Source organism: Nothobranchius furzeri, chromosome 1 (genome assembly GCF_043380555.1).
Source record: "Nothobranchius furzeri strain GRZ-AD chromosome 1, NfurGRZ-RIMD1, whole genome shotgun sequence".
NCBI lineage: Eukaryota > Metazoa > Chordata > Actinopteri > Cyprinodontiformes > Nothobranchiidae > Nothobranchius > Nothobranchius furzeri.
Window position 1 is genome coordinate 46,722,948 of NC_091741.1, and position 22,695 is coordinate 46,745,642.

A 22,695-nucleotide genomic window follows, 5' to 3' on the forward strand; every position below is an offset into this window, starting at 1 on the left:
TTATTATTATTATAGTGATCATTCTGAGGTATTCAGGAGTGGTACAGATATATTTTTTAACTAGGCTTGTTGCTTTCACGAGTACAGACTGTGATTGGGGAGACTTCAAATCTAACATTTACATGATCTTTCTGCAATTATTTGTTCAGAATTGTATCAATATTTAAACTAATGGTAATAGAGTTAGGATCTGATAAAGAAATTCTTCGTTTTTGAGTGGGAATTCTAGAGGAGACGAAACGAGTTGGTGAAATATGGTGATTAAAAAAAACTGTGAAGACAGTATGCGCAGCAAAAATGAAATAACTACTCTTCCGTTAACATGATCTGGTAAAGGAAAATAAATCATTTAAATATTCTACATTGTAGTTACATATTTTTAAGTTCAGCTGATTTTTATAAAAACCATGACTGTTCATATTCCAAGTATAATGCAAACAGAGCAGATGGTGTTATCTGTGCTTTTTATACATCAGCAGGACCCAGTGGACGTTATTCATCTCCTCCACAGCTCCATCTTTCAGTTTAACGAAGCTTTTGCCAGCCTACATCCTGGAATGCTCTCATTACTGTCCCTTGGTGCAGTTGCCAAGGGAGCCAGTGTGATATTCTATACTTCTGTTACCCATCCCTCCAACCTCATTTACACTTGACACCTGACATTTGCATAATGGCCTTGCTCCATCTCCCATCTAGTGAAATCCAGGGTGGAGGTGAGGTATTTAGAGTGCGTGCATGTGCTTGTTTGGTTGTGATGAGTAGGTATGCCTGCTTGTGCGTTTGTGTGCATGATTGTGTCGCAGGCAGGGGTTAAATGACTTCCTTCTTAATCTAGCTCATTAGGCCTGTGGAGAGCTTGGAGTGCACCATATTGGTTGATTTGGGATGATTTGCGGAAATGCAGGAGAAACATGCAAATGTGAACGCTAATCAGAGATGCCGTGACCCTCATCAGTCAGAAACAGATATTAGGGTGTCAGAAAACTGGAGGTGAGCATGATTCAATGTCTTAATCAGAATAAAAAATGGGATACTGGTATCTTGTTCTAACAATGCAGAAATTCAGAGCATTAAAGATTTTCACAAATTTGGCTTGCACATATAAACTTTTAGATAGCTTTAAGACTTCAGATTTTGCAATTGTTTAAAAAGTGCTGATTTCATTATTCAAATTACCAGTGATGGTTCACACTTATACAGGACATAGGAATCCTAGCAAGTATAGAAAAAAGGCAACTGTATATATATATATATATATATATATATATATATACACTGTAAAGTGCTTCACTTCTTATCAGAGGAGCTTCTTCAATTCAAAAAACGAAAAGGGTGGAAATGTGTTTTGATAATGGTGGTTTACAAATCACCCCCCTTTCTCTTGTGCAGGTTCATGTGTGAGAGGTTTTAGTAACATGGTTTAATTTGTGGATTTCTGGAAAACTGTCTGGGGATCATATTCAGAGCTGCATGGTAAATTCTGGAGAGTTGATGCTTACAATCTGCATTCAATGTTTGTTTTTCCTTCTTATATAACTCTATCAAACTACTAATCTTCTCTGATTCATATTTGCACACTATTGTCATCAGAAGAGTCTCTTAGGCAAGTGGACTACAGAGTTTAGACCTGAAGATTTACGGTGGCACAGAGAATAAGTGCTCGCCCGTACTCGGAAGGTTCGAGCCCCACTCAGTCTGTCGCTGTTGTTGTGTCCTTGGGCAAGACAATTAACCCACCTTGTCAGATTTTCTAAACATCATGTCACTGTGTATCCTTTCATTAAATTCAAATTTTATTTGTCACATACATAGTCAGACACGAAATGCAGTGAAATGCTTATACGACTGCCAGTGACCTTAAAAAAAAGAGAAATACTAAAGACAACTAATTTCACTTGTAAAATAAACTGTACAATAAGGGCATGATAAAAATATTACAACTATAAAAATATAGAAGAACAAAATGTATATATATATATATATATATATATATATATATATATAAGATTTGAAAGTGACAGTGGTTGTGAAAATATACATGAAAAGTGATTCATTAAAGTAACTTATACAATGGCCCAAATTTATAAATATATAGTACAAGTGTGTATGAATGTGTCCATGATTGTCCAGTCAATTTAAATGTTAGAACTTTAAAAAGATATTAATAGACCTGTGTGGTGGTGTGATTGAGAGACCTTTTTGCCTGTGGGAAGAAGCTCCTTCCCAGTCTCTCTGTGTTTGCCTTCAGGAAGCGGAATCGCTTCCAAGACCGCAGATGAGAAAAAGTCCATTGTTGGGATGGCTGGGGTTTTTCATGATCTTCCTGGCTCTGGTCCAGCACCGCTTGCTGTAGATCAAGTGCAGGTCAGGGAGCTTGGTGAGGATGATAAGCTCAGCTGATCGTACCACCCTCTGTAGAGCTCGTCTGCCCTACATGATGCTGTTTCCAAACCAGGTTGTGATGTTTCCCGTCAGGATGCTCTCTGTGGTGCAGCAGCAGAAATTCCTGAGCACCCTGGAGGGCAGTCTGAAGTCTCTCAAGCGTCTGAGACAGTAGAGATGCTGTCGGGCCTTTTTCACAACTGTGTTGAAGAAGAATAAGAAGAAGTAGAAGAAGAAGAAGAAGAAGAAGAAGAAGTAGAAGAAGAAGAAGAAGAAGAAGAAGAAGAAGAAGAAGAGGAAGAACCTCTTTCTATAGCGCCTCAAGAGAAATCACGAGAAATTCACAAAAACAAAAAATGTAAAAATATAAAAAAGAATTTAGAAAATGGTTAAAAATATATTTTAAATGAGCAAAAAATAGACAACTGTGAAAAAAATGTTAAGAAAGAGAGAGAGAGTGAATAGGAAAGAGGGAAATCAGTGGATCCTGAGGAAGATGGAATAGGTGGGGAGAGCAGAATAAAGAGAGAGTGGTGAAGAAGGTCATACAAAAGCCAGCTTGAACAAGTGAGTCTTCAGCTGCTTTTTAAAGGAGACCACTGAGTCCACTGATCTCAGGCTCAGAGGGATAGAGTTCCAGAGTCTGGGGGCCACAGCAACAAATGATCTGTCACCTTTGGTCTTAAGCCTGGTGCGTTGCACAACCAGTAGGCTTTGATCACTGGACCTCAGGGACCTGCTGGGGGTGTAGGGACTAAGAAGATCACCAATGTAAGATGGTGCTTGTCCATGTAAGGCCCTATAGACCAGAACCAGGATCTTGAAATGAACCCTGAAGTTGACTGGCAGCCAGTGAAGCTGGAGGAGAAGCGGGGTGATGTGGGTGTGTTTGGAGGACTTGGTCAGAACCCGAGCACAGGCATTCTGAACCACCTGTAGACGGTTCAGGGAGGTTCTGCTCAGACACACGAAAAGAGACTTACAGTAGTCTAAGTGTGAGGAGATGAAGGTGTGGATAACTGTTTCAAGTTCAGAGTTGGACAGAATGGGACACAGCTTTGCAACGTTCCTGAGATGGAAGAAGGAAGAGCGAACAAGAGAATTGACATGCGAATCCAGGGTGGGAGCCTGGTCAAAGGTCACGCCAAGATTCCTGACGGAAGGTTTGGTGTGAGAAGCAAGCTGACCAAGAGAGTCTCTGACTTTGAGAACCAGCTTGTCCGGGGCACATATGAGGATCTCAGTCTTATCTTCATTCAGCTGTAGAAAGCTCCCAGCCATCCAAGTTTTGATAGAGTCTAGGCAGGTGTGTAACAGCTGCAGCTTAGACATCTCATGGGACTTAAAGGAGATGTACAGTTGAATTTCATCTGCATAAAGATGGTAGGAGATTCCTTTGAAGGAGCTCAGGATGTGCTGAAGAGAAAGCAGATAGAGGAGGAACAGCAGAGGCCCCAGCACAGAACCTTGTGGGACACCATGGGTGAGGGAGGTGGTGGAGGACCTAAACTTGGAGACGGCCACCGAAAAGGAGCACTAAGAAAGATAAGAGAACCACTCCAGAGCAAATCCTGATAGGCCTACCCAGTCTCTCAGCCTCTCCAGTAGCAGGTGATAGTCAACAGTGTCAAAGGCTGCAGTCAGGTCCAACAGGACCAGAACAGAACAGTCCCCTGCATCACTGTGAGTCATTAGAGGTCATTAGAGACCCTAAGAAGAGCTGTTTCAGTAGAATGAGCTCTATGAAAACCTAACTGTAAGCAGTCATAGATGTTATGTTCATCAAGAGCAGCTGTGAGTTGTTTAGCCACAACCTTTTCCAAGATCTTGGAGATGAACGGAAGTTTAGAGATGGGTCTGAAGCTGCTATGGAGAGGGGCGTCAAGACTCAGTTTTTTAAGAAGCGGGTGGATTACAGCGTTCTTAAAGTAAGCAGGGACCTGACCAGAAACCAGAGAAGCATTAATTATAGAGAGCACGCTAGGACCGATGGACTGAAAAGCACTTTTAAACAAAGATGAGGGTAAGATGTCGAGGGGGCATGCAGAGGTCTTCATAGAGTTAACTAGTTTGGTTAACTCAGGCAAAGAAACAGGAGCAAAGCTATCTAGAATGATGGGCCTGATTGGAGTCGGGAGAGGCAGCGATAAGGCTGAAGGAGAGATGCTAGATCTAACCTTATTGACTTTGTCCACAAAGAAAGACAGAAAGTTCTCACAGTCTGCAACAGAGTGTATGGAGGCTGTAGGAGAGGCAGGAGAGGCAATGCTGCTCATAGTGTTAAACAGCACCTTGGGGTTCCCTTTGCTCTGGGACACCAGGTTGGAAAAATAGGAAACCCTGGTGTCTCTGACTGCAAAGTTAAAGGATGTCAGAAGATCCTTTAGGTGAATGTGGAGGGATTTTTGGTATTAAATGCAGAGCTGTAGTTGATGAAGAGCATTTTAACATATTTCCCTTCCCTAGTGTCCAGATGAGTGAGTGATGTGTGGAGGAGATGAGAGATTGCATCGACTGTGGAGCAGTTCTCACGATATGCAAACTGTAGAGGGTCCAGTGTGTCTGGTAGTGAAGAAATGATGAAGTCTCTGACCAGGCGCTGAAAGTACTTCATCACTACTGAGATGAGGGCTACAGGGCGATAGTCATTAAGAGAAGCAGGATGTGGTTTCTTTGAGACAGGAACAATGATGGACTCTTTAAAGCATGTAGGGATCACTGACTGAGATAAAGAAATGCTGAATATCTCCGTGAACACAGGTGCTAGCTGGTCTGAACAGGCTCTGAGAATACGGCCTGAGATGCTGTCTGGTCCTGCTGCTTTCCTGGTGTTCACTCTCTTAAAGGATCTCCTCACGTCATGCTCGGTGATGATGAGCGAATTCCCGGTGCCGGCAGTTCCTTCCTGTCTGTAGCCGTTACTATCGCTAGTATTAGCATCACTAGCATCTTTAGCTGTAGCCTCGAAGCGAGCATAGAAGGTGTTCAGCTCGTCCGCCAGAGTCGCATTTGCATTCATCATGCCGGTAGTTGTTTTGTAGTCAGTGATTGTCCTTTATCCCTGCCACACGCTCCTAGAGTCACTCTGAAGCTGTAACTCTTGTTCCCTCCCGTAGCGCTGCTTTTCTGCATTTACTGCATTACCCCACAATGTTATGGTATTACAAGCAAAAACAAAAACAAATGCTCTGAACAGTTTTCCACACATCTGTGCGCACATTCTCCATCATAAACAGAACTGAACACACTCTAAGGCACGTGCAAAATCTTCCCCTTAATGAAACAATTATCTTTGCACATTTTGCAAATAATACAGAAAGCACCCATTTCATATTATGTATCAATTTGTCAGAAATGTTCTACTGTATACATCTCCCAACCCGTATGAAAAGAAAAGCAATATTATCCTCTCCCATATCCCTTCAAGCCGGAGAGCCAGCAAACTAAAGCAGAGAGAAATGTCGTACTTAGTAAATTGTGTTTGAAACCAAGGGGGAATAAATACTACTGATAAAGACTGCTCTAATGTGCTCTGATCCATTAGAAATCTTATATTCACACAGAGCAGTAATCACATTACATGATGCTCCTAATGTCATTTCCCAGGGCTTTTCCAACAGTCTTCGGCAAGGATGAGACACTAACATCAAACATAATGGATTTCTGCTTCTTCCCATCTCTCAACACCTCTCTCCAGTTGTTCCTTCTATATTTAGAGATTGTTCAGAGTGAAATTTATTTGTTTTTAAATGTAATCAATTAACACAAATACATTCAGGAAGAGGGAGTTATGGCATTACCTCTACTGTAAACAAGCACTATGTATATGCCCAACTTTAAAGGTGAGCTTCACTAAGAAATCGTTTACTTGTTCTTTTTGAAATACGATTGGTTTCACATGCATGCTGAACATGAAAATAGTCTTCTATCACTATTTCCAGCATTAGTTATCGAAAGAAATACCACTTTGGTAAGAAAAAACACACATTGTAAATTTGCATTCATAACCTCACCCATCTTGGCTTAAAGGGAGCCTAAGTCACTTCCGCATCTTGGGTCCCCGGAAAAACTAAAAAAATGAATGCAAGTCATTAAAAATGACTAAAAACGCTATTTTCTAATCCGCTTTGACTTACACAACACCCTGGATCGCACATATGTTGTACTACTCCTCAAGTTCTTAGTATCAAAATGTGTCTTTAAAATTTATGGACATCATATATGAAATTAGGGCTGAACAATTTTGGAAAATAAATTAATTGTGATTTTTTTCTTCAATATTGCAATTTTATAATTTAAGTCACGATTCATTTCTCAAGGGTTTTTTCTCATTTTTCAAACTAAAAGCAAAAAAATCTATGTAACTTGTACTGAATATAAAAAAGTTTATGTATCTACATATTTATCTACATATCATATCAACAAATTTATTTGCCTACACAGACAAACACAAGTAAAGACAAATTTTTGGCTTTGAAGTTGCAATGCTTTGCAGCCAGGAGCACATCCCTTGAAGGAGCATAGTTATTAGTATCAACTGTGAAAATGTATTAGCAGGAAAGAAGTGTTTCCCGTTTATTGAAGTCTTTTGTTTTTGACAACGGTTTTTGACAACTGTAGAATGCCATGAGTCCGGGCGACTGGTTTGCAACGATCGATCTCATGGATGCTTACTTTCATGTAGCAATACATCCAGAACACAGACAGTTCCTGCGATTTTCCTTTGAGGGCATAGCTTACGAGTACTTAGTCATGCCCTTCGGTCTTTTGCTCGCACCCCGCACCTTTACAAAGTGCATGGAAGTAGCGTTAGCTCCTCTCAGAGAGAAGGGCATTCACATCCTAGCTTATCTGGACAACTGGGCACTAATAGCCAGGTCCAGAGAAAGTGCGGCAGATCAACTACAGCAGGTCTTGTCTCACATCCAGAATCTGGGCTTTCTGGTGAATTTTCAAAAGAGCTCACTAACCCAGAGTCAGTTCTCTTTCATGGGTCTGGAGATTTGCTCCCTGTCGGGCCAAGCCCGTCTCTCAGAGCACAGAATAACAGCTTTCCGCAGGCATCTAGCTTTATTTCAGCTGGGACGCAAACTGCGCTTCCGGACGATATTGCATCTTCTGGCCATAATGGCTTCCATGATTTCAGTGGTGCCACTCGGACTGCTCATGATGCGTGTGTTTCAACGCTGGACCCACGCTCACCGGCTGTGCACAACCCGCCACCTACACAGGAAGCTAACGATAACAGCTATGTGCATGTTAGCCCTTCACCCATGGAGGGAACCTGGTGTCCTGTACAGAGGTTCGCCAGTAGGCAGAGTGTCCTTCCGCAAGGTGGTGTCCACGGATGCCTCTCTGAAAGGATGGGGTGCCATTTGCGACAGTCTCTGATCTGGTCCAGGCTCCACATCAACTGTTTGGAACTACCAGCAGTTTTGCTAGCTCTGAGACAATTTCAGGGGATCCTGAACAACCAACATGTTCTGATACGAACAGACAACACCACAGTGGTTTCATATATAAACAGACAGGGGGCACGTGCTGGCTTCCCTGTTAAACTTGTCTCACAAACTCCTCCAATGGTGCAGTGTTTGGCTTCTGTCTATCAGAGCAACTCATGTGCCGGGGTACCTGAATCTGGGAGCAGACCGGCTGTCCAGGGGCAGCCCAATGGGGAGAGAATGGAGACTGCACCCACTAGTGGTGACCCAAATCTGGCAACGATTCGGGAGAGCAACTGTAGATCTGTTTGCAACTAAAGACAACACCCACTGCCCTCTGATCTTTTCAATAGAGCATCAGAATGCTCCACTGGGGGTGGACGCGCTGGCTCACCGGTGGCCCAAAGTGCTTCTGTATGCATTTCCTCCGGTGGAGATGATTCCGCCAGTACTAGAGAGGGTACGCAAACATGGCCTGATCTAAATTCTGGTGGCCCCTCGCTGGCCTGCAAAGTCACGGTATGCAGAGATAATCAGCTTGCTGGTGGAGGAGCCCTGGGAGCTCCCTCACCGTCCCGATCTCCTGTCGCAGGCGCAGGGAGAGATACTTCATCCACAGTTGCATGTCTACCTGCTGAGAGGTCCAGCTTATTAGCCAGGGGTCTCCCTTTCGCTGTGGTTGAGACTGTTCAGTGCGCTAGGGCACCATCTACTAGAAGCTTATATGCTTTAAAATGGCGAGCTTTTGAGAAGTGGTGTCTGAACTGGAATATTGCTCCACTCCAGTGCCCCATCATGGACATACTAATGTTCTTACAGGAACTGGTGGAAGGGGTCTATCTTTCTCCACAATCAAGGTTTACTTGGCTGCCATTACTGCTTGCCATGTTGGCATTGATGGAGTGACACCAGGTACACACCCCTTAGTGGTTTGTTTCCTGAAAGGGGTCCACAGACTGAGACCAGGAATTAAATCAAGTGTTCATGCCTGGGACCTAAGAGTTGTGCTGGTTGCTCTGTGTGATACACCGTTTGAACCACTTGAGTCGGCTTATCATACAAAGCGGCTCTGCTTCTTGCACTGGCGTCTGCCAAACAGTGCACTCGCCGTGTGTGCAATTCTCTGCTGATGGCTCTAAGGTCACATTGCTTCCATCTAGTTACAGCTTCATGATTATTGAGCTGGCTAGCTTTCATCCGCCTCCTTTTACTTTAGAGGAACAAAGTAGGCTTCATTTTGTGTACCCAGTGCATGCATTACATATCTACATTAACCATAATCAGAGTATGAGGTTATGTGATCAGCTGTTTGTGTGTAATGCCAATCCAGCCAGGGGTAAAGCTCTGTCCAGACAAAGACTCTCCCATTGGGTGGTGGAGGCTATTCCTCTAGCTTATGTCAGCAAATGTCTCAATTTACCTCAGAGAGCGAGAGCTCATTCGAGCAGAGGTGTAGCTGCATCCTGGGCCCTTTTCAGAGGAGTCCCGGTGGGCGTTATTGTGTTATTTGTGGAGCAAACATCACCATTGCAGAGGGAACATAAGCAGTGGAAGAGTCGCACTACAGTTAGCCAATCAGAGGCAAGACGTTTGAGTATCATGAATATTAATAAGTGAGACTCTAAATCCTGTCATTTTCTGCCACCTACTCCTCCGGCTAACCAGAGCTATTTTTCCACAGTGATCGACTAACAAGAAATCAAATACCGAGGGTGTAGAACAGTCACGCACAAAAAATCTGAAGAGTCTAGTACAAAATCAGTCTGCCATCTTGACTACTGTAATAGTAAAAGTACACTAAGAATTCAGTAAGAATGGTAGGAGTGTAAACTATCGCTGATGATTAATTCCTTTTAGAAACAGATTTTGAATCCCTGACAAAGTTTTTGATTCCTCCTCCTCTAACAGCTAGGTTCCGTTTAATTTGGCCACAGGGCCACTGCCATAGCTCAAGATGGAAATACTAGCGTCTGTTCCAATGATATCTTTATGTAAATACTGCAAAACGATCCTTCGGTAAAGCAAGTCAGAGATAAAATTACATGCTCAGCGAAAAACAGCAATATGTAGCTGTTACTCAGCTTATAAATGCATAACACAAATATTACAATTACACAAAGATTCAGGTAATGACTCGAACCATGCAATTTAGGAGTAGAGAACCAACAACAGAAAACATAACTCATAGTTGTTGTTTTTTCTTGTTTGTTGCTAATGATTCTCAAATTCAAATAACAAACCGTGAAGCACTCTATTTAAACGGTGTGGAATCTGTTTAGACACAATTAGAATGAATGCTGCACTGAGCTGATTTCATCTATCTTTTAGAGTAATTAACAATCCAGAAAGATAGACTAACTTATATAACCACCAATTAGGAAATAAATAATGCTTTCAGTGGGAGTTAGGAGAATTTTAAAGAGGTTTAATGACTTGTTGGTTGGTTGCTGGGTTTAGTTTAGAGACGTACACAAGGCAGGCACACGGGGGGTGTTTAAAACAAACTCCCTTCATTTTCTCTCTCATCTACACACCTCTGATAATATCTGAATATTATATTGTATAACAACAACATTTTGGGTAAGTGTGTGTGTGTGAGAGAGTTGAGGTACGTGTGCAGATGTGTGTGTGCTTATCTAGAGCTCCATTCAGCAATCAACCAACCCCTCACTTCAATACACACCCACACGCACAGGGCTACTTCAGAAGCATAGCCCCAGACAGGGAGAGCAGATCAATCAATTACATCTCTGCTCCAGCAATCAAACAAGGTTATTATCAGGCAGCAGCTCACCGACCTGGAAAGGCCTGGCCAATCAAAGGCTGCTGTGATGTGGGGGCCGGCACTCGCTCGTGTGACAGTAACACAGAGTGGCAGGTCATGTTGTCAAGGGATAGAAAGATGGAAAGCGGAAAGACAGACAACTGTAGCTGAAGCCAAAGGGGAAAAACACAAGAAAATGGAAGACAGGAACAAAAGAATTTTCTATAAATCAGTCCGTCTTTTTCGGTAAAGGTGGAGCATCTTCGCTGTTTTAATGAGTAGTAGAGCGCTGTCATGTCTGTCATCTTAGTTAGGCTAGACTGTACATCTGAAAAAATGTGTAGGGAAGAGAACAGAAAAGTCTGAGGCATATGACAAAACCATCTCCCTGTGCTTGATTGTGGCTCTGTAATTCTTCTGGCAGCAGCTCCCTCTGGCATTCATTCCTCCCACTTCTATTCTTTCACTGCAACAGGTCTGAAGAGCAGTATTAGGCTTAATTAAATCACCATACACTTAAAAAAATGGAGAATTTCCATTTCATTGAATTTTTGTTGGGTAACACAATATACCACAACGAACACATCTAAAATCTCCAGAGAGAGACGATCTCTTTCAAAAGCAGCCAATAGGACACAATAAGGGACTGTAGGAGACAGCATCGAAGAGGACAGCATGACTGTGTGAACTGTTGAGTGCTTATGACCTGGTCATCTGGACAAGCTTCAAATGCCTACATGTGTCTGTCTTTTTGTTCCACCTTTAATCTGACCAGTCAAATATTCCCAGACTCGACTTGTTTTCCCGACACAGACCTAAAACCTCCAGGACCCTCAAAGCTGACTTCATAAGAAGTCTACTGCTGAGCTTTCACGCAGACTAGACTCCCTTAAGCTGAGATTGACGACTGTCTGCTTCACGTTTCTGCTGGCCAGGTTGCCCTGGGAACCCAGTCTGATTCCATTATGGGATGGATAAACACATTCAAAGACTTTATCCACCTTCAATAGCTAGAGAAAAGACCCCAACAATGATGGATCTAATCTCCTGCAAAATGATGTGTGTGTGTGTGTGTGTGTGTGTGTGTGTGTGTGTGTGTGTGTGTGTGGGTGTGGGTGGGTGTGTGGGTGCGTGGGTGGGTGGGTGGGTGGGTGGGTGCGTGCGTGTGTGTTCAAGTGTATGTAATATCCAGTGTGTTTATGTCTATCTCCATGTGTGAGTGGGCTTGTAAGACACAAGGAGATTGAAAACTCTCCAGATAACAAGAAAGTGGCTGAAGCTGCACTTTTAGAAAGCGATAAAAGACCAGCAGTAGTAAAAAAGTGGAGCCTTTGGTTTGTGTGTGTTGTCCTCTGAGGAGGACATCTCCGCAATATGAATTTAAAGAAAATATGTGGGACAGCTATGGACCATAGGTGCATTTGACAGGTTCGTGGTAAAAAAAGACTTATGCTATGTAAACATGTCAAGGATTTTTTATTGGTCGATTTATCTCCATATGTGTAGATGTTTATTCCTCTTGATTGCATCTTAATGTTGTTTATGCTTCATGTATTTTTAAGTTTTCTTCACAACTAATACTTTGTTAGCAAATGCAAATTGTAAATCAATGCCGTATTTATGCTAAAGATAAACAAAATAAAAGTTGTAATACTGCTACTTTTTTGGAGGGATCTAAAGAAAATCAAAGATGTTCAATGATATTTTGGTTAAAAGAGCACACAAAATGTTGTATTTTAGCTGTATTTATTTCAGACCTGGCCCTAAAATAATGTTATAATCAGCAGGAATAACAATTTTTTTTTCTTTTTAATTCAATTCAATTTTATTTATATAGCACCAAATCACAACAAGAGTCGTCTCAAGGCACTTCACAAAGTAAACATTCCAATACAGGTCAGTTCATTAAGCTATTCAGTAAAAAGTGTCCTATATAAGGAACCCAGCAAATTGCATCAAGTCACTGACTAGTGTCAGTGACTTTACAGCAATCATACTAAGCAAGCATTTAGCGACAGTGGAGAGGAAAACTCCCTTTTAACAGGAGAAACCTCCAGAGGATCCTGGCTCAGTATAAGCAGCCATCCAACACGACTCACTGGGGATCGAGAAGACAGAGCGGACAAATACATGCACCAGCATTTAGATTTTAAAAGTATTTGAAAACTGAAAGAAAAGTTATTTCATCAGCTACAGCAGCAACACAGATAATGTTTTCTGTTGTTTTAAAACAAAAGTACAAGTACGATCTTCATGTTTTTGGCTAAGTAATCTATTTTTCTATTTTTTATGCCTTATTCAGAATTAACTCAAAACTCACTAGAATGTTTTACGATTTTTATTTAGTATATGTTATATATGTAAAATTGAGGATTTTAAGCACAAATGATAAATTACCTGCATTTGTAGAATGCCTTTGAGTCAGAGGACTCAAAAGAACTGTACATTAAAGTTAGGTATTCACCCATTCACACTCACATACTAACACACTTGTTGAAGAAAAATGTCTTAGTCAAAAAAATAAAGTTTTAAGAGTTATTTAACCATTGTGAGCAAAAGAACATGGTAAACAGCGTGGATTTCTTAGTCTAGAACCTAGATCGTCATTTGCTGAAGCAAATTTGACGGTCTAGCAGTGCTGCCTTGGAACCTTGCAGCCCTGGCCAGTATTGTGGCTGGCCAATCACAGTGCGCTTATTTAGAAAAACAGGTTGTATGTAGTTCTTCCACAATGTAATGGCTGACTGTCCTGTTGACAGACATCCGTAGCGGTCCAATCAGCCAGGTGGGTGGAATGTTACTACAACTGAGCAAAACTAAGATTACCACAACTCCCTGGAGGTCTAATCACAATGTTCTATTGATTTGGTAGGCCAATAACAGCATTCTGTTGGTGGGAGAGACGTTACTGATAAAACAAAGGCATAGATAGCTCGTTGGAAACAGCTTTGGCATCAACTTTGGACTATTCTGACTTGGACTTTTCTATGAGCAAAGAGCAGATAGAGGTACTTGCGTTCATTTAGAAAAAGGATATATTTATGTCTTCTTGGACAGAGTAGGGCAGACTGCATCGTTGGCTGGCATCTGTAGTGGTGAGTATGTCACATTGTTTGTGCCAGGATATGGGTTTCTGGCAATAAAAACTAAACTAGTAAATAAAAAGATAGGCCCAAGTTACCATAAATATGGCTGCTTAGAGAAAGCTTGGCATCTTTCCAATTTTTGCTGATGACCACTGATTTTGGGGTTGTCACAGAAGTAAAAAAAAATAGAAAGTCTAATAAATCTGAATCAAATTAAAATTAAATTTAAAATGTATAAACAAAACTGCAATAAAATAAAATTCTGATAAACACATAACAAAATTTGCATACGCACATAACTATTTCTTTTTCAACTGTCCTATTATCATAATTATGCTCCATCTAAAATGAGAATAAGATATCTTTATCTAATCTGAACTTTCCAGAGCTGTTATAACCTGCTCTTCAGATATATGGCTACTTGTCATCTTTGTTAATACATGACACGTGTTTGTGTTATAAAACAACTCAACTGCAAAGATAACAGCACAATAAAAGTACAGGTTTCATATTTAACCTAATGTTTTGCCCTTCTGGATGCTAAACCAAAAATAGTCTTCCTCGTCATGAGCTAATATGGGTGAGTAACTTTTAATCTCTTATGCTGCACATTCTGCACTGTAACTACTCACCCTTTAACTTGAATTTTGTCTGTTTCTTTTTTACTTTTGAATAGTATTTTCTGTCACATTGATTTTAATGTCCTTGCTATTCTTGCTAGTGGAAAGCACATTGAATTGCCTCTGTGCAAGTGCTTTATAAATAAAAGCTGCCTTGCCTTGCCTGGCCTGGCCTTGCCTTCATATTCCTATTATTCTTGTCTTCAGTCTATTCCCATTCCAGCTGATTCCTTCTGTCTCTCTTTGCTGTATGCAGTCTCTCATCTCTTTGTTGTTGGTTTATTTCTTCTGCCTTTTTCTCCGTCTCCCTCCATGACCTTTCCAGTGTAAAATCTCCGCTTCCCTGATTCTCAACTACAATTTTAATGGGTGCTGGTTAGAAAGAGAGAGTGCTGTTTACTGAAGGAAAATCCTCAGAGCTAGTGAGAAAAGATTAGAGAAGAAAGCAAGGGCTAGCAGAGCAAAGCATTATGTGCCTGTATGTGTGAGGAAGACTTAAGACGAGGCATGTGGGCTGCATTTTAATAGCCTGCATGCAGGCATGTCTCTGAGTTTGATGACAGACATTGAAAAAAATAAACACTGTCCATTTGCAATTAGGAAGCTACTGTGTAATTAAATGAAGCTTAGGGTCTGACACCAAACACTTAAAGCCATTTTCAGGATTTACCGCAATTTACAGCTGGCGTGTTTGACACAAGTCACACAGAGGAAGCAACAGTACAAACTGTCTCATCACCTTATCATTCCAACAGCATGCACCTTTGTGATCAATCTGATCTGTACAGATTTCCAAAGTGTCTTTCTCTACTTAATTGTCTCCTACAGGAAAAACTGTCTTTAATGCTACCAAAGGAAATCGGCACAATACAAGACTATAACTGCAGGACTTGAAGTATATGAACTCTAAAAGCAAGAGTAGTGGTTAGCAGCCAGAGCTAGCATGTCCAATGCTGAACCGCAGTGACAATTTAGCGACAATCAAATCGGAAATTCATCTGAGAATAATCAAGCCATAAAAACCGAAATATATGATTATGTCATAACAAAACACACGTTTATTGCTTAACAACAGTTATTTTAGACTCAACTTTTCTTATTTTTAGAGCACATAATTTGGCAGCAACCTCTTTTAAAACACAGTGAGGAGAAAAACGGCTCGCACTTGATATTTCTTTCTACTCTAAGGTGTGGTTCACTTGTTTAATCAGTACATTTGCAGTGGTTTCTAGTAGGAATGAATGCCTTTTAAGTCATACTCGAGGGGGCGAAAAAAGCTCAGATGTGCCTATTTCACGAAGTACAAATCAGCTGGAAGAGAAAATAGTTTCAAAAACAGGAATTGGGGTCTCAAGCCTAATTTATACTTTTCCGTCATGGAGAGACGCACACGCATTGACAGAGACGTTTTGTTCTCAGACTTCTCCATCAGCTAGGGAGTGTTACAAAACAATTCCACGCCCAGAGGGCGTAGCGCTATTCCGAGGTATCCTGCCACCATTACAGTCACGTATCTGGTCCATGACAATGTATTTAATATTGTGTTTACATTGTTTTAATGTATTCCAGAGACTTGAACACAAACAAATTTGTCCCCCATCAACCTCTACATGTGATCAGTACCTATAAACCCATGTTTCACGTCTTTTCTGTCCATGAATATAACATTTTGTACTCCCTCAGTGACGGGTGAATAAATGTGCATATTTTCATACTTTTCCCACAATAATAATAATAATAATAATAATAATAATAATAATAATACATTTTTAAAGCGCCTTTCTGGTCACTAAAGGACACTGTACAGAATAAAAACACAAATTCAATAAAACAAAAGTGGACATAAGTACAACATAAGCAAAATAAATACACAAGGATAACAACAAGGTACTCTAAAATTCAAGGTTGATATGTGGTTATGAAGAGGTGAGTTTTGAGTTGTTTTTTGAATTCTGTGAATGAGTTAATGTTCTTCATGAGAGGGTGAAGGGAGTTCCAGAGTTTGGGAGCAGTGCAGCTGAAGGCTCTACTCCCCATGGCGCTGAGACAAAAGGAGGGCACAGAGAGATGAATGGAGGAGGAGGACCTGAGGGAACGGGACGAGGTAGCGATGCGAAATAGATCTGTGAGGTAGTGAGGGGCGAGGTTACGGATGGCCTTGAAGGTGAGAAGGAGAATCTTCTCCGTCCTGCAGCGCTCCTCCGTGAGAGCGGGAGTGGGGGGGTTGCACACGTTCCGCTGCTGTTTCTCACCATTATCAGCTGATGGAGGGCTCTAGTTTCGCTGCGCTGTTGATGTCAGCGGACCCGGTAGGGTCGGGGAGGGGGGCGGGGCATGACGCTTAGCCTGGCGGGTGGCCATGCAAAGCCTGGCGGGCCGCCAGGATTATAAAGCGCTGGGGAAAACCCTGCTCTGGTACATGGATGTTTTATCTCCACAAATAACACAAGCCTGGAGTTCAGCTGTGTGGTGGAGATGCTAATGCTAACTGTTACCTTCTACCAGCCAAGACATTCTCTGTTGTTTCCTGGACAGTAAACCAACAACAGCCTTCCCCATTGCGAGTAAAGATGGGTGAGTCCATGAACGTTAAGTGACAGTATGACGTATATCTGTCAGGCTTTTCATATCCTAAAGTTTCACCGTCGATTTTCTATCAGAAGCTAATGCAGGATTTCAATTCAATTTATTTACATAGTGCTAAATCACCACAAGTGTCATCTCAAGGCACTTCACAAAGTAAAACATTTTACTTGCCACTTTAAGAATCACTTAAAACTAGAAAACCCAGTGTCTTTTGGTCAATTTAAGTGGCTAGTAAAGGAACAGGAAGCAGGCACATTCGGCCCCTGTCCCGGCTTCCGAAGTTAGGATAAGCCTATGATGTAGGTCAAGACGAAAACTTCCATTCCCTAATGTTTACTGAAAATCTGCAATATTAATGCATCATGCTTGGTATGTCTTTCCCATTGTATTTGTGTGTATGCTGGTGCGTATGTTTGTGTACTTGTACGTGTACACATAGGTGTGTGTGTGTGTGCGCATTAGTATGTGTTATTTACTAATTTTGGTTGAACTCCTGTAATGTTAAAATTTTATGTTTTTACTGTCATTGTTTTAACTAATTGTATTTTCATATGAAATTTTTATGGCGGCCATCTTGGCCAGGGCACCTTTGCAAAAGAGACTTGTTCTCAAAGGATGTCCCTGGTTAAATAGGGGTTAAATAATAAAAATAATAATAATAATAATAATAATAATAATTGAGTTCAGTTCATTATGCCAAGTAGCTAAAAGTGTCTTATATAAGGACTGATATATATGTATGGAAATAAGTGTAGGAGACTATTTTCATGTTCAGCCTGCATGAAAAAGTCTGAGTGATTATACAATTATAATAAGAAAAACTAAAAACAGGTATTTAAGTGAAGCATATCTTTAAGGAGACAAACAGCTGCAATCACTTCAGTTACATTTTACAGAAACATACATTTAAATCATGACATCCAAATGTTCCTTTAATACCTTAATATCACAAGTAATACGAAAAATGTATAAAAAGCTTTATATGCTTTGGGTTTTCAAATTGTATTCAATAGTTGAATCTTTTTTGTACTAATTAGTTTTATCATTAACATTACATAATGTGGCATTTAGTGATGTGATGTTCTAACTGTTGGTCAGAAACAAAGCTATATTTATGCACAGATTATATTTAAAACCTGTTTTACATTAAAATTGAATGTTTCCAGCAGTTATTGACCAAAACAGATGGACTTAAATTAATATAATGAAAATAAAATAAAAAATCTTAAAGCACAAAGCATTTGTATCTAATTTTATTTATTTTGTTTTGCATTGGGACACTGTCACATAGAAAAGGCAAATCCTGATGTCCGTTTAGAGAGCATTGGAAGATGAAGACGCACTGCTCTCCTCACCTGTGTGTCCTCGATATGAGTTTTATTTTTCATTGCTGTGCTCCTATTTACTGCTCAGCGGCCTACATGAGCTGTTTGAGGTGCATCATCAAGAAAATTGGCATGCCACCTTTCCCTTCTTCTGCGCCTGACGCATGCAGTTCTCAGCAAAAATAGAAAGTGAAAATGATGAATTTGCTGAGTCCTACTGTCATCACTCTAGCATCACATAGCTGACAACTTCTGGAATAGTTTCTTTGACATATGGGGAAAAGGTACTTACACAGATTTTAAAAACAAAGACTACATTGTCCTGTAAAGAAAAATACAGTGATATATTTCTACTGAATGGACATGACAAAAAATTGAATGCAGCCTTTCAACGAGGTAAAGAAAGGAAGGCAGTTGGTCCAGGACAAAAGAGCTGATTATGCAAGCAGATGTCCTCTTTCACAACTTTTAAAGTGTGCAGATCTACACTGAATTATGTATGTGCTTGTCACAGGAATCGGCAGCTGTTTTTTTCTCCAGTTGTTTCTAGACTCCCAGTTTTTCTACCTCAAGGAAAAAGGAAAGAAAGACGTTCAGGACCCGTGCAATCTAACTGCTGGCTGTGGGCAGGCACACAGATAGCGGCACGTCCTCCTCTTGTCCCTCATTGGATTGTTAACGAGAGGAGACTTGGGGCCTGCTGAAACTTTTCAAAATGCCAACTTCGTCCAGAGCAAGGGATGCAAATACCAGCCAAATGTCAGCAGAAGACCCTACAAGTCTAACTAAATTGGTTGCTCCAAGCACAAACATTGCCTCATGCATCATATTTGTGTATGTGCCGCTAAACATGCTGGGAAGCAGGAAGTAAATTTCCCACAACTGTGTCAACAGTGCCACTAGAGGGCAGGATATTTGGGCGCTAACAGAATGAAACCCACATCTAAGCATTGAGCCTGGCAGAACGTGGAAAATGTAGCTGCGCAGGAAAATTAACCGAGACCAGCAATTAAACAGATCCCATGATGCTCCTGCTTGTGTCAGCCTCCTGAGTGTAGTTTAGTTCAATGTAAGGAAACTAAAGTGTTTATTTATTTTAAGCGTGGCCAGCACTGTGTATTTGATGCCAGACAGGCTGTTGCGCAACAGGTTCTGATGGACATTTCAGCTCTCATCACACTTTCACGCCACTTTTGTTCATAAATGTTGTAACGAGTGTGGGACTTTGGTTGTGTGTCAGTTGCACTCATATTAAGAGTAGATGGGAAAAGCGTTTGTATTGTTTACTGAGCAGTGGAAAAGGTGTGTGTGTGTGTGTGTGTGTGTGTGTGTGTGTGTGTGTGTGTGTGTGTGTGTGTGTGTGTGTGTGTGTGTGTGTGTGTGTGCGCGGTGTGTGTGTGTGTGTGTGTGTGTGTGTGTGTGTGTGTGTGCGGTGTGTGTGTGTGTGTGTGTGTGCGGTGTGTGTGTGTGTGTGTGTCAATAACTGGTTAAAGACATTTTGGAAAACGTGCATCCTTAGTGTATTAATCATACATGCACACGTACATTCACACACTGCTGGTGGTGAGCTACATTGTGGCCACAGCTGCCCTGGGGTTCGCTGACGAAGGCAAGGCTGCTAAGCACAGACACCACATGTCCTTCTGACCACCATCAGCAGGCAAGGTGGGTTAAGTGTGAGTTAACAGCTGAATTCTTGCTGGGAGCACCTACAACTCTCTGATTACTGAACCCGCTCTACCTCCTAAGCTACTGCTGCCCCTAGTGCTGCTTTAAGTGAAGGTTGGGTTAAACAAAGACTATGAAATAAAAATAAATAAATAAAAATTCTACATTTAACTTCATTTAATGATTGAGAACACAACAAAACACAACACAAATCATTTGCAGTTGCACATTAAGACCCTGGTGTTTTATCTCCCATGTACTGATTGTGATTTCTGGTGCTGCAAACCCCTAACTGCTTTTGTCATTAAAGCTGCCATAAGTAGCCAGGCTTGCTGCAGGAGGTATAGTGATCCATCAGTGAAGTGCTAGAGCTTTGCCATTAGAAAACCATCTGCAAGCAACGGCACTCCATTGGCACAACAAGTCTGGAGAACCCAGGTGGAAGAAAGGGAGGGAGGAAGGAAGAGAGCAGTGAGCCCTGTGTTCAAGGCAGTTTGCCTTGATTGATGTGAACCATTACAGACAACATGGGAGATGTGGGAGGGAGCTAGTCACTCTTTTATTTTTGGTCATTTGTTCCGACAAAACAGCTTGGCCAGTCCAGTGTTGCTAGGGCTGGATGTCAGAGAGAGGACGGGCGTAGAGCTCATGATGAGAGGGAAACCAAACGAGGCGGAATCAAAGCCAAGGAACCGATAACGAGACATTATTACAAAATACAAGAAAGCATATAGCACATGCTGTCATCCAGGCATTCTCTTTCAATTACACTGCAGTAAAAATAGAAAGATTTTATACAAAAAACATAAAAAATAAAAATAAAATAAAAACATAGAATGTGCCTAAAAACACATCATCCCTCTTCTTGTGGGTAAACAGCTGGAGTTAAAATTCAAGACATGTATGATGGTTAGAGCAGCAGAGAAAGCATCCCTGTTTAATGGCTCCTAAAAGGCAATATATCACCGAGTGAACATCAATTGAATAAAATTGTTTCACTATTAGATTTCCTCTCCTCTGCTGGGACTGTGGTACCGTATAGAAACTACAGGATGGTAAAACAAAGGCAGACTTTCAGAACAGCAATAATACAAAGAAATAAAGAGAAATGTTGGGAATCAATCCAAATTTTTAGGAGATGTACAAAAACATCTCAAACTTGAGATTTATCATTTTAAATCCTCTTTGATTTATGAGGTTGGAACCAAAAATGTAAAGCTAAAATCAATAGAGTCACTAGGAGCTTGTATAATGTGACTAGATTTACATGTTTACATGTTAACTGTCATGTCCACAGCATCATATGTTGTAAGTGGTCTGATCATTTCACACCAGTGTGGACAGAAGCATGTTGTGATGTTAATGGGAATCTGCTTTTAAAATACTAAATAAAAAGCATTTTTTTATTAACTTTAATCTTGAGTCACTCTTTTGCCCGATACAAACTCAGTACCTTGCTATTTCTGTTCTAACCTTTTTTTGGGATAGAACATGTTTGCATAACTAATTCACCAAATGAAAGATGATTTGAATATGTAAAATCGACTGTGAATGAATTCAATTATCAAACTTGTGCCTTAGCAGAGATGTATTTTGTCCTCTGGTGTTTTGTCACTAAAGAGCCATGACGAATTAAAAACTCACCAAAAACGACTTTAGAAATCTTTGTATTTAACTAGGAAACTAACTGAGTAAATGCTTGGTGCCATACCTGAGAAGAGGCTGAAAGATCACAGTGATGTTCCTCGCTCCTGGCTTACACACAAACTTCATTTCTCCTCCTTCAATGAGGTTGTCATCAGCACCTCCTAAGACACAAGAAACAAAACTTCAATTAATATCAAATAAACTTTCAATAAATAGAAGTGGTGACAGCTTTACACCCATGACCCAAGAAAACTTCTGGCTGAAAGCCTTCAATTCTGAGTGAATTATATTTCACACAAATTTTGATTTTGGCTTGTGAATTTAAAATAAATCTACCCAACATTGTCTGAGAAAATTCTAATGAACCGTTCTGTTGATAATGTGGGACAAAAACAATGACTGTGAGCCAGTCCAATGTACATAAACTATAAAGATCTTAGTTATTGATTTTTAATGCTGTGGTCTTTAGTATGAAAGAATGCATTGTGAGTTGTTTTGTGTAGATAAAAATGCTCTGGCGCTCCTGTTTCTGGGTGTAGAAGTTTGTCAGAGGGGGGTGGCAGGACTACAAGCCTTACTCTTTAATAGTCATGATATTCAAACATCCCACTTTTGATTGGATAACAACAATGCAGTTCTTCTACTGCCTTCCTTTGCTCTTCACTCTTGGGCAAAAAAATGCAACACTTATATTTTATTTCCACAAATAACACAAGCCAAAACATGTTCCACCATGTTATAAAGATGGTAATTGTTAGCTTCTAGCCAAGATGCACTAGTCTGCACACTTAAAATCGACACAGCCAAACCACGGTGGCAAGTCAATGTGTGAGAGTCCATAAATGCAAACATTTCCCAGTGAAGTAGAACAGACTGGCTTTTTTTAAGACCTAATCGTTCACTCATCTTTTGCCTTTCTGCAGCTAATGCAAGCGATGGGGGCAGAAATAAATGTTTCACGTTTAGCATGCATATGCAACTCCGAGTGACCGATCATATTTTAAAAAGAACAAGTATTAAACGGCTTCTCAATGAACGAGACCTTTACATTGAAATAATTGCTAAGCTATTCCATTTCATCACTTGTCACAGAAAGATGTGACCACTAGAATACATCCTTGCATTAATTTCAGTTTCAATCACTCAATCAACACCTCTCTTCATCACAAATCTAAC

General features: G+C 40.7%; 1 protein-coding gene across 2 annotated transcripts in view; it reads right to left on the bottom strand.

The window, feature by feature from the left end:
• exoc4 (exocyst complex component 4) overlaps positions 1–22,695 on the bottom strand; it is a 168,184-nt gene that overhangs the window by 81,399 nt on the left and 64,090 nt on the right. For both annotated transcript variants that reach the window (XM_015959221.3, XM_054740068.2), the window contains exon 11: positions 21,584–21,680. In XM_015959221.3, coding sequence (XP_015814707.1) covers positions 21,584–21,680 — 97 coding nt within the window. The remainder of the gene's footprint in view (positions 1–21,583; positions 21,681–22,695) is intronic.